The sequence below is a fragment of the Eleginops maclovinus genome, chromosome 11, assembly GCF_036324505.1.
Source record: "Eleginops maclovinus isolate JMC-PN-2008 ecotype Puerto Natales chromosome 11, JC_Emac_rtc_rv5, whole genome shotgun sequence".
NCBI lineage: Eukaryota > Metazoa > Chordata > Actinopteri > Perciformes > Eleginopidae > Eleginops > Eleginops maclovinus.
Window position 1 is genome coordinate 19,464,450 of NC_086359.1, and position 13,523 is coordinate 19,477,972.

At 40.5% G+C, this 13,523-nt stretch overlaps 1 protein-coding gene across 1 annotated transcript in view; it reads left to right on the top strand.

The window, feature by feature from the left end:
- abr (ABR activator of RhoGEF and GTPase) overlaps positions 1-13,523 on the top strand; it is a 133,835-nt gene that overhangs the window by 82,135 nt on the left and 38,177 nt on the right. Inside the window, 6 exon segments of the mRNA XM_063894530.1 lie at positions 3,615-3,734; positions 3,967-4,042; positions 4,166-4,270; positions 6,815-6,889; positions 11,546-11,643; positions 12,333-12,464. Coding sequence (XP_063750600.1) covers positions 3,615-3,734; positions 3,967-4,042; positions 4,166-4,270; positions 6,815-6,889; positions 11,546-11,643; positions 12,333-12,464 — 606 coding nt within the window.

Consider the following 13,523-nt stretch of genomic DNA (forward strand, 5'->3'; position numbering starts at 1 on the left):
AATCTTTTTTACATTTTTACTTCTTCATTTTACTTGCACCATGTCCCTTTCACTCATTGTCTTTGGTTTGCAATTCTTTGTCTAGAAGTTAGTTGAGAACATTTCACCAGTAACAATGAAACAGACTTGCAGTTACAGGGAATAATAAAGATTTGCAATAAGGAAGCTGTATGAATTGAAACCCTCCCCTTCTCTCTTGCACTCTTTTATGACATATGTTGCACCGTTTGAGAGGCCTGGGGCTTCAGATTTGTATTGCCTTTGCTGTGGCTCTTGTGCAATGGCAATAAAACATTATAAATAGCGTATAAATATATCTTCAAACTCTTTTGCAGCCGAGGTTGAAGTGCTGCATCACACTTGCTGGCAAATGTTGTGCTATATTTCTATTCTTATCTGTGCTGAAACACTGGTTCAGCGCCTGAGGTTAAGAAAATAAAAGATGCCATGATCGGTCTACAGTCCCAAGTCTGTGCAGTAATCCACCCAGGCTGAACACTGACGGCTCCAGGAGCAGAGAGTTCCTGTTATTCCCGTCTCACAGCGATAAAGTCGCCCACCCGGGGCTCAGAGAGTGACCGCGGCTGGTGTTCAGAGCAGGTCGGAGCACAGAAAGATTGAGATGATTGTTTCCAGGCTCTGACTCACTGCTTCCTGCTGAGGCCTGGGAGGATGTGTGTGTGTTTTTGTTTTCCTTTAATACTGACAAGAAGCCTGAACTATATAAAAAGACCATCCCAGCATGGCACTCAATTTCAGGGGCTTATCCACGGTGTTTCCTGGGAAATAAGAAATATATCATTAGCCTGGTACCATGGTGATAGGAGAAATGACAGTCATAAAATGCCAGGTTCTAATTTTTAGAGGTCATAAAATGGTGTGTAAAGTAGACACAGAGCAGCCAACACCATGAAATATACTTGTGTGTATGTTCAGTCCGGTACTCAAGTTGTGCCTGTTGAATAACAACTTGTAATTTGATTTCATTTGAATATGTTTTTTATCATTCAGTGTCAAGAGTTTGAATGCACAAATAATCAATTCATGTCACATTTAAGTGTCCTCATATCATTTAAGATCGTAGTTACAAACATTAAAACCCTCACCATGTAAATAAAACCAACTGAATTCAAAGCGACAAAATCTTTTCAAGTTTGTCAATTTGATTCCAGATATTATATACAAACTAAAACAGTCTCTAACATTAAGCTTTGCTTTTCAACAAATCACTGAAAAACAGGTTTGCTTTCTATGTTTAAGGCACATTTAAACCAATGATCCTCTATCTTGGGATACATTTTTATTTTTGACCAACTGTCGTTCGTGGATGTAAACTGGAAGTATAATGCTGCCGTCAGCAGACATGTGGACTCGAGTCACATGACTTGGACTCGAGTCAGACTCGAGTCATGATTTTAATGACTTCAGACTTGACTTGATCAAATTCGGCATGACTTGCGACTCGACTTGGACTTGAATACTATTAACTCGAGACTTGACTCGGACTTTGCCTCTTTTACTTGTAATGACTTGACATGCCTCGAGTCAAAAGCTAAATTTCCTGATCATGGACATCCTTCCCTGCAATGCGAACCTGCGAAGCCCCAAAGACCGCAAAGTGAGAGAGCCGGCAGGCAAGTGCGAGCAATGCAATCATGTGGTGGATTTTGGCCTTTTTGGATTGGATCAGGGACCTAACCAGCGTGATTGGATAATCCCCGGGTTTCCCCTCATTAATATTCACGATTTCCCCGGATTTCATCTACGGAAAAGATGCAATTGTGCCACGGAAGGGAAGCCTAGTCGAGAGCTGTCCGTCTGGTCTGCGTCTCTCTCAGTTGCAATTGGCAGGTTTAAGATCCAGATTAGGTTCATGGTTGTGAATTATCTATGTAAATCGACTCTATAGATAACACGTTCATTCTACATGTTGAATGATGATAGCGTAATACAAATATAGGCTATACATACAATGACAAAACTGCCGTGGGCGATATGTTATCCGTATCCTTTGTTAAAATTAATGTTCAATAGCTCTATGCCAATGGGAACAACAGAACGTGCGCATTACATATGGACCAATGCGACACGTTCATTACGGCTGTGGACCGATAAACACTCAGTACCGTACGCACACCAACCGGCATTTGCGTGTTTAACACCTTGTTTAACACTGGCGTTACCGCCGCTTAACTTAAATAATGAAGAACTGCTTTTAATTACGACTTGGCCGAGATCTTAACGTGCTGTTCATGCGTTTCCCATGAATAGCCTACTACTATAACTCGGAGCGGAGCAGGATATAATGCGCATGTGCGACGTTGCTAGGCAACGTGTACAAAGGCTGGGGGGGTGGGGGGGGATGCCCCCAGACCCCCAGACCCCCCAGACCCCCCTACAACGGTTTAGTTTGTCACCTTTTTCAGCCCTTCTGAGTTTGCAGGTATGTACACAAATAACTAAGATTAGGGAGGTGTACTCTGTCTCTCTCTCTGTCTGTCTGTCTCTCAAGCGCCTACCCCCAGCACCTTTCATTGTGTGTAGTCATGCTGCTTAATTGTTATGCAGATTAAACATTGTTTTATTGAAATATTAGGTTTCTTTGTGATTTAAGCAAAATGTTGACCTACTGTAACTGGCATCCACTGAAGCATCAATGCCAGTTACATGCATCCACACAGTCCATGCCTCACTAGTCAAGGCGCTTTACCAACTTTAGGATGACAGTGGTGCCTTCCGTGCTCATACATTTCTAACCCACCATTCACACACAATACTTTGAAGGTCTTTGGGCACATGCGTATATACAGATATATAAAATATATGCATAGTTTAATCTGTATGTATAAAAAAATACTGAAGATTAGGTTGATATGTTGAAATTGTGTGATCGTTAGTCTGATAATGGCATTATTAAGTGAAGAGTACATGATGACTTGTTCAGGACTCGAAGAAGCTTGGGACTTGGACTTGGACTCGACTTGGCTTTGGTGTTACTTGGACTTGGACTCGACTTGCCCTTCTCTGTCTTTACTTGGGACTTGACTTGGACTTGACTGCTGAGACTTGGGACTTACTTGGGACTTGCCAAACAGTGACTTGGTCCCACCTCTGGCCGTCAGTTAGTTAGCTGTGTGCTACTACCTGACCCCTTTTTATGCATTTATTAGTGTACATTTTTGGCAAATTTGCACCTCAAAAAATAATCATTTAGTAGTTCCTGTTTGCGGGGAACCCATACATATACAATGGGCAATGACTGGATCATTTCTGATTAAAAACTCTCAAATGGGATAAATCTCATCCAAGAATCGAAATTGATTTCAGTGTCTTTTGTCTGCGAGCGGCTTTGTGGATGTTTATTTGCAAAAGACATTCTGAGATAGTGTAAGACATGCTGAATCTAAAAATAGTGTATCTGCGTATCTAGATTTGAGTTCCGAGTTACCTCATGCAGTATATCATGTACGTCCATTCAATCTCCCCTTCACTGCTAATCTGTTTTAGAGGCTGTAGAGCAATGTTTCATATTTGTTCTTCATAAATATTTCTCTATTTATGTAGTTTCTGGACTAAAACCTATTGTACTACTATTGTCCGTTTGTGTGTTTTAGAAAGCCCCGAAGGGTCAGAGTCGCGTGGACCGTCTGAGGAAGAAGATGAACGAGCAGGAGTCGTGGCTGCTCCTGCACTCTCCCACCATCCCTTTCCGCATCCACAACAAACATGGAAAGGTAAAGTGTTCATCCCATTCTGTCACACACTGCATACATGAAGCTGCAACACTTGTGTCTCACCACTAGAGGGAGACATGTATCTTTCATTAAAGCAATTGGAGATGGAAGTGATTTAGCTTTCCAAATGAAAATTCATGGTGTGAGATCATTTCACATCAAAGCTTTTTAATCATCCTCTTAGTGCAGAGAGGCGTTGATGTGTTTGACAGTTTTTTTTCTGTCTATGTAGAGCTACCAGTTCCTCATCTCCTCCGACTACGAGAGGTCAGAGTGGAGGGAAAGCATCCAGAAACTCCAGAAGAAAGGTAACAGCAGCCTACTGGCCTTTTCTGTCCTTAGTCAACTATGTCTCCTTCATCTGAAAATGGTTTAAAAGCACACTGTACCGCATAAAAGTAGAAGTTGTAACCAAGCTGTGTGTTTCTCAGATCTCCAGACGTGTGTGTTGAGTCCTGTCGAGCTCCAGGTCCTGACCAGTTCCTGTTTCAAACTCCGAACTGTGCACAACATTCCTGTCACGAGTAACAAAGACGGTGAGAAACTCTTCTGCTTTCTCCTTTATTTTTTGTACACAATCACACGCACACTCCTTCCTCTCTTCTTTTGATTTGAATTTAAATCCACACAAAAGCCCCTATTATGCTCTAAAAGCCACATAATGAGAGTGGGGGGGGCCTTGCAGGAGAGAATGTAGGTTACAATATGTTTCTCATCTAGCTCGTAGCAGTAGTCAATGCCTCGCAGTGTGCCGGCGGTGGCCTGCGCTCAGCTCTCAGGCTCCTCAATGTTTGTTTTTGCTCCAGATCTCCACGTTGGGGGTGACATTAAAGCCATCTGGCCAACCTGCTCTGATCCCCCCCTCAAAGGCACAAGAGTCTCTGCTTTCACGTGAACACAGACACACACAGAGACAGAGGACTCTGAAAGACACACTGTCTTGATCTTTCTCACATCACACAGTAAACATTTTTTTTTTAAATGCTTCTTATACAATCATGTCTGTGTGCAAGTGAGTCTTTATTTTGACATCCAATACCTTTAAAGTGCTGATCATAGCCATTCTTGATTTGTTATTTCTTATTCTGGTTAACCTCAATGGAACTGGAACTTTTTTCCAGCCAGCAAAGCAGTAGAGTACAGTGGATAAAATAGATATAATGGTTCTTTTTTTTCTTTGTTCTCTGCAAACCTCAAACTTATCCCGTCTAAGCTCTCACATCAAATCAGGATTTATTTACCTGTGCGTATTTCAGATTCTAATTCAAACCTTGCACACTCTGTGATGTTGGAATTTTGGAGAAGAGCCCCATTTTTTGGCAACACTCATTATTTCTCACTTATGGAAACGGCCTTGGTGAATGTCTGCTTTTTTCTGAGTGCTCTTCTAATTGAAGTGCCAATTCAACCATTCATTCGTTCAGCTGTAATACATTTTACACACTCCACAATCACAGGTCAAATAGAAAGAATATTAAAACTACAAAAGCACTCAGAGCACAGACTCTACCACAAGATAATGCATGTAGCTACAAAAAGATTCAAGGCCTATCAGGTTCAAGAAGTAGTTTGGTTAAAAATGTCCACTGCTCTACGAGGTTTTTACTAACTTGATTAAACCCTCAGCTTTCTGCTATCTAAGAGCTTTAACATTTGACTCCAGGTCGTTTTTCTTTTACTCCCCTGGGAGCTCATGTATTAATCAGAGCTCAGGCATCACGTCTTGTCTCAGATATTTAAAGCATTCCTCATCGTAAGGCAAGCATAAACACACACAGTGACACAGTAGGGCTTTAAATGCAGACCAGCTGTTTGAGAAATGTTTATCATAATTAACAGGATGGATGATATTGAAACCCCATAAATAATCACTTCCATTCGACTCCACTGTGAAGATGATCCATTATCACATATTAGGTCATGGACTTCCACAGTTTATTGTTCAGTAGGATGATAATTGAAAGAAACAGATCCCAATTTCTCTCTAAAAGCGGCACCTCGAACTTGAACCTTTGAACCCTGCCCCTGTGAAACTCCCTTGTTGCTCATTTATAAAGCACACACACTCACACACACTCACATTTAACCTGCTGGGCTGCTCTCCTCTCAGTGGCCCACAGTGGAGTCCTACATGTTTATTTACCAGGAAACAGCCAGTCTTCAGAGGCCTTTACCAAAGCAAGAGTGTTCTTCATGTGTCTGTCGGTGGGGAGGGGGGGTATCTCAGGCTACTCAACCAAAAGCATCCACCCACGAGCCTCCCGTGGGCGGCAAGCTCAGTTGTCATTTCAGAAGACCGTTTGTTGTTGTGAGGTCTCGTACCACTCAGACGAAAGGTTATGATAACAATTCATTTTCACTCAGGTAGTCAAATATCCTCCGCCATTTTGTGGTGCATTTGTTTTCATGTTTTGGCTCGCGCTTTCTGAAGTTGTATAATATATCTCCCCGGGAAAATATATTGCTAACTGTAATTTGATGTTATAAAGATAGCTGTATCCACAGTTTGGACCTGATTACTGGAATAAATGAAAAGCACCAATGAGTCGACAAATGGATACAAATAATGCAAAATATTTGTAAATGCAAATATTTTTGATGATTGATAGTTAAAGTAATTTTTGACACAGAAACGTATCTTTTCAGCCTCTCAAACATGAAGGTTAAGATAATAAATTAATATAAAGATAATCTCTTGGGAATTTTGACTGACAAAACATGAAATTGAAGAGAAACTGAGACTTATTTTTCACATGTTATATACCAAACGATAAATCAAATGGTCTAAAAAATAATTGCTAGCTGATCGATATAGGGATCAAATAAAATAATCAATAAAAAATGGTTGATTAATCAATAGAAGTCCTGGACAGAAACCTGTATTTGAGTGAATATTAGATAGACAATTTTGCGCTTGTGCCAAACAAATATCCATAGAATATATTAAAACAGTGGTGTGTTCAAAAAAAAAAAAAGGGAAATTGCCCTTTTTCTCTGTGTTTTATTTTCACACACGCTCATTCCGAATTACTTTTGTATACAGCCGTATTTACAGGTGGAACTGTGTGCTTCTGTTGCAGATGAGGAGACTCCGGGTCTGTACGGCTTCCTGCACGTGATCGTCCACTCTGCCAAAGGATTCAAGGAGTCAGCCAGTAAGTCCGCCAGAAACGGCATATTCATTTCTTCACCACACTTGTGCACACACTCCTGGCTCAGCATCCCATCGCACATAGCTGCCGTGCAGAATCCCGTCTGCCAGCAGAACACATGATCTAGTCAATCACTGCAGTCTGTACATGCCGTTTCCATCATGCCCTAACCCGACGCAGAGACGGCCAGATGGACATCTATAAGAGTTTAGATAGAAGAGAGAAAAAGAAAGTGGAAGCAACAGAGGAATTCCTGTGGTTGTTTTCATTTATCATCGCGTAAACACTGCAGGCACATAAAAAGGAAACAGAAACAACCAACCAAACTGCTGGCAGACATGATGCCAGTTGTCTCCGATCATACCTTACACAAAGGCTCCTTTGTATGCGTGCAGATACAGCTGTGTGTGTGTTTATTATCAGCCGTGTGTGATGTTGGCAGCACCGTGCAGACGTGTCAGTAGCGGACAGCTGCTGAGGTACACTTTGTGTCCTTTTGCACCAGTACACATATCAAATATCTGGGGAAAAAAAAGAGATGAAGAAATGTGATTTCCTCTGTTACCATGAAAGCTGGCCTGCTAGAATTTCCCGGGTAATGGGTTGGAAAGCTCTCTCGTCTGAAAGCTTGTTTGATCCTCAATGGAGTGTGGAGATCTGATGGGGTTTAAAAATGAAAGTGTGTGTGTGTGTGTGTGTGTGTGTGTGTGTGTGTGTGTGTGTGTGTGTGTGTGTGTGTGTGTGTGTGTGTGTGTGTGTGTGTGTGTGTGTGTGTGTGTGTGTGTGTGTGTGTGTGTGTGTGTGTGTGTGTGTGTGTGTGTGTTTTGGAGTTTGGGAGTTCACTGATACAGTTTGATGGCAGTGTGTCCAGTGAAGCATACAGAGGCAGGGTGGGGCAAGCAGGTTCACCCAACCTTTGTGTTTACAGCTACAGTTGTTTATCATCAGTAAGTCATGCAATATAAAGTATTTATAAAAGTTTGAGTTTTTTATTATTATCTTTTGTTGCATGTATTAGCAACTTCAAGCCATTTTCTGGTTTAATACAAATAGCTCCTCCTGTTGAACAATGCCCTGCTTCTTATTGCATTGAAGCAGGTTACAGTTGTTTCGACCCCTTTCAGCGATAGATGGATGGATGTGTGCACTATTTTTTAATATCCCTGCAGAGTCCTGATTATGAAGCCAGTCCAGAAATGAACATTTTTCTCATTCACAGATGTTTTGAAAAAACAGCCCTTGGATCATGGACTTGATTGGGGACATTATCTCCAAAATACCATCTGCAGCTTGTTAAACTCCCTCAAATACCACAAATTACTGAAATTACACAGTTTTATCCAGGTGTAACGTAATGATGGGATCAAATTGTCCTTTTTATGTAGAGGTTGTGCAGCAGTGTTGTGTAAACCAGCCTGAGTGTGTTGATTAGTTTTTGTTTTTTGTCCCATTATTGAAATGTCCATCATCGACTCTGCTTTAGACCTGCTGTGAGTTCTGCACAATAATTATGAAACAATTTCTTTCCATGACAGTGTGGGAACAGTATGGGCTTTTCATCCATAGGGTCTTTATCATCACATATTAAATATATATTATATAAATAGCTTTACACACTTTATTCAACGGTTCAGATTCACACTATTGCCTTTTTGTTCCTTTCTATGATTGCTTTCTTTATTGGAAGATCACACAAGCATATACCAGAATATTTTATTGAAGCTGAGTTATTTATGTCACAACGATCCCCCCCGCCCCCTTCCCAGTGGGAAAGGGCTTTAAATCTAGCCCAGGGACAAAGTAGTCAAACTGGGTCACAGAGGAAGGAGCTGGGAGTCTAGCGTCTCCTAAAAACTCTGAGAATAATACCCCCCCAAAAAATCGGTGGAAAACATGACCGAGATAGAGAGATGAAAAAAGAGGTTCACTTTTGTTCTTGGTTTATTTTTGAGTCTGTGAGAGAGTCAACAAGTGACACAGTGCATTGTTCCCACTATATGTGTTTGACAGCGACTGCAACCTGTTGCCCATGTGTTCACATCCAGATTGACAACAATTGTTAGTCATTATTCCAATTTTCCCAACTACACCTAGAGAGGTTTAAAGCTAATTCATTATAGAACTAATAATGGAGTAATATCAGTGTTGCTACCAGATAAAACAAAGTCTGACTAATATGCGTTTTCTGCTGCTGGTTGCTATGCAAACAATTTGATTACGCCTCTTCCTTCCTTTTTTTTTTATCCTCTTAAAGAAAAAGTTCTCCTGAAGCCTTGAAGTGAAACATACACAGAGGCTCCGGTGGCTGCGACTTGTAGCTGCAGAGACTCTGATTGGTTTAACTGATTATCACTTCCTTTTTCTGTGAACCCGCTGTTTGACCGAGCATTCGACACAGCCTCGGGCAAAGATTAGCCTCCTGTATGAAAACACACCCGAGGGCTGGAGTTCTCAGTTTAATTGAGATGGAAGAGGATGGTATGTATTAACCCCTGCATTTAGGGTCAGAAACCCCATGCCTGCCAATGTATCCCCCCTCATACTGGGAGCCTGACGGTGACCTGCCAGGAAAATAAAAACTTCCAAGCCTCGTTTAGTCTGTCCTACTTCTCAAAGCCCTCCTGGATCCGCTGGACACAAAAAGTCCTCTCTAAATATGCTCTCCCCGGTCTTGTTTGAATTCCAGGTCCTGGGCACATAAACCTGTTTCAGATGGAGAGGAAACCAATATCCAGAGACAAATGGGAGAGCTCAATGCACTTTTCCCTGCAGGATGAAGGAAAAAGACCAGTTTATATCACAGGGGTATCTCAAAGAAATGCCCTCACTATTTTTTCCGGCTGTTGTTCTTGCATCTGTGGGCTTCAGTATAAACTACCAAGATCAGCTTTGAACTCTGAAAGGTAGTATTTTGGGATGTTGAATATCAGAATCCAGCCTTTTAGCTGTATGGAGCGGGACAGCAGAAGTGTACGATAACAGCTTCATTTTTTATAAATATCCCCCAGATGGCCGCACTGAATTCTTCTCTTCTGAACCTCCTTCATACCACAGACTCTAATCTCTTCCTCACTGGTAGTGATTATGCCAGAGCCGTCAGGATGCTGAGAAAACAAACAAAGAAGGAATGAAACCAGATGGGAAGAGGTTCCATTGTACTGTATAGTTTTAGTTATATGAGCACATGTGTGAATGTTTGCTCACCCAGGTGGTATGCTTGGTATCTCCCTATAACGTTAACCACTCAGCTGTTCGATTTCCATCATGCGTTGTAAAGGGTTTTATGTGTATATGAGATTCACCTTCGCCTCAGTCTCTGGCTCACAATCTGGGAGACTCTCCCTGTGAAAGGTCAAGCAGTATATCCATCCATCATGCTGTCAGATGGAGGTTGACCCGAGGGACCGGGGCCCAGGCTGTGGGACGGACTATTGACACTTAACAGACAGCTGGCAGCCTCGTCTGCAGGAACTGCTACAGCAGCATTTAAAGGAACACATTAACAGACTTAATTGCTCCGTTTTAGAATTGAGTGTGAGACGATCCCCGGGGAGCGCCGGCTCTGGTACGAGGATGTAAAGAGAGAAAGAGGGCCTGAGTGATGTGTACACAAGGTCGAGATTGATGTCCTTCAGCTGACAAATAGCATATCGACATTTTAAAGGGCTACTTCCACTTTGCTGGAGTGAAATGTCAAGTGCACATTCAAAGAGGATACTAGAGTTAAAATCATACTTATTGTCACTGGCAAAGCTGCTGTACAGATTCCTCTTTGAATCAGTTGTACTTGAAAATGGGTACCGGAACTACCAGATGTAAAAGGCACTTTCTGTTGCTGTTTACACTTTTATTTGACCTATTTGATTTAGACTTCTCCTGTATTTTAAGAGCATTAACTTATTACAGAATTTTGTTTAATTTTTCCACTGCAAATATTGATCCGATATGGAAAACCAGACCAGAAATACTTTCATTCAACAGGATGTATAGTGAATTTGTATAGCTCTGAAGCAAATAGTAGATACATTTATTTGTTTGAAAGGTAGAAACTATTGTGAAAATGTTTCAATTGCTAAGTTACTTTTTCATAGGGCTGTACTAAATAGCTCAGAGTTCTAAAGGTTTGTGCATTCTCTTGGCGTTTAAATTTCTTTAAACTTTCAAATGCTGCACAGCTGTTTATTTGCAACCGTTTGCATGATAATTCATTGTGTTCAAACACAGTATTTCTGCACAGTTGCAGATAAAGATTAGAACAACTGTTTTCCAACTATCATTAAATAATAAACATAATTACTAACAGCCCTTTTTGAGTCTCACAATATTAAAATGTGACTTATGTGTACAAAAACAAATACTGTTGGCTGTAATTACTATACATTATCTCCCCACAATGACATCGTTGTCCGCTAAAGGTCTGTTGAAATGGCTGTAATAACTATTTAATGGCTCTACTTTCACTCCAGGATGATAAAAATGTGATGAATAAACTTATGTCATTTGACCTACCATTGTTAGACAGTATATGTTTCCAAGATAGAGTAACTGTGATATCTCGTAAAAGTACACACGTGCCTGAAGAGGCGCGACTGCTTATTCAGCGCTTTTCAGTGCTCAGTGTTCCTGATGGATCTGTCTATCTCCTGTGTTTCCCCCTAGATCTATACTGCACCCTTGAAGTGGATTCTTATGGATACTTTGTCAGCAAGGCCAAGACCCGCGTCTTCAGAGACACCTCGGAGCCACATTGGAACGAAGTCAGTCACCAAGACACCTCCTATTGTTTCTCCAACAAGCATTCATTTAATATAAGATCATATTTAGTTAGAGTTTAACTGAGTAAATCCAGATATAAAATCAAGCAAAATTAAAAACAAATCTCTGTTTATTAAAACATTTTTATATTAACCAAAATTAAATCCTGTTTTGCTTGCTGTATAGACGTACAGTAGTTAGTATCAAACAGTGGTTGAATTGTTTTCTAGCTAGCTAGTCAAAAAAGTTATTTAGCTAGTCATACTTTACTCATGATAACTCATGATAAAAATGTGTTGCCCGAATAATTAAAGCTAAATAAAACTAAATATGGCGTAAATCTTAAATTAGGGAATCTTGATTATTTAACTGCAAATAGTTTGTTTTTTTTATAGAAAAAACAAACTATTTGCTCTAAAAAACTATTTTTTATTGAAAAAATAACCATTAAGTGTAGTGTGAAATAACATGCATATTTTAAATTACTGTTAACATTTGGTGCAATGTCATTTCATTTTAAATCCAGGTAAAACCAGGTTAAATGTATTCTTGTTCAATTTTAGGTTAGGTTTAAAGTTAAGTAAAGGTGTACCATGATTTAAATATCAGGTTTAAAATGAATCCTTGTCGGTGTATTTTAGCCTTTAGCAAATGTTTTACTCTCCTTTTCTGTTTGTGTGTCGTTGACTAGGAGTTTGAGATCGAGTTGGAGGGCTCCCAGTTCCTGCGGATCCTGTGCTACGAGAACTGTTACGACAAAAGCATGCTCAACAAGGACGACAACGAGATTGTGGATAAGATCATGGGGAAGGGGCAAGTCCAGGTAAGAGACATCTGCTGAAAACATGCCATGGGTCTTATGGTGAGAAATGCTCCTATAAAAAACAGTCGTGTTAACTTGATCCTGCCTACAGAGTGGGATCTGTGGTTCTGGGTATTTCTGCTGCTCTCCTTCTTGATGTTTAGATATTGCATAAGCAGGGAGTCATATTTCCATTTTTCCAGAGCTTCTGTGGAAAATCTGTTTGGTCAAGTGAAGCTTGACTCCTGTCATTTCACCCGCAATTGAGTCAAATTGCAGCTTCTTCCGTTTCGTCCTCTGCAATCCAGTTGAATTAATTTGGGTCATCTCTGAGCAGCTGTATGACCTCATGTTTCTCTCAAGTGATGCAGGAGGTGAGCTTATAGCAGGTTATTTTTGAACCTGCTTGTGATACTTTCCAAACTTTAACAGAAGATATCAAACTTTTCTAGATTTCTTTGTTGCTGCTGCAAGTTGAATAACATTTGCTGGTAAAGAAGGGAGAAGTTGCACAGGGAATACAAATCTCCTGTCTGACATGGAGAGGAAGTTGCTTTGCATTTAAAGGAAAGGATGCATCTCAAAAAATATCTTATACATCTTTTGATCTGTGTTGTTTCTCCTCAGACCAAAGTTCCTTTTGTATATCTTTCAGACAATCTTTGAATGGAAAGAAAAAAAACCTGCCACATATTTGTTGTAGCATTTCCTGTTTGGCACCAGCAGTTTCCACGCCTCTCTCATTCAGTTTGATGGTTTGTGTCCTTCAGTGTCACCTTTGATTTCCTACGAAGAGTGAGTTTGCAGCACACAGGCATACTTCCTTTCTTCAGCTATATTAAATCCACATGCAGCTTTAGGAGGCCTTGTCATTTTTTTGTCATGTTTCTATAATGATTAATAGAGGCACCGTGTGTATGGAACTCTATTGATATTTACATGTCAATCGTTATGGGTGTAACGTGGTGGGAAATATTTAAACCTCAAGGGGGTCATGAGTTGACTCCTGATGGAAGGTGGCTGACCTATTAGAGGATTAAGATAAATAATAATGCACCTGCATGTACGTGTACACATTTG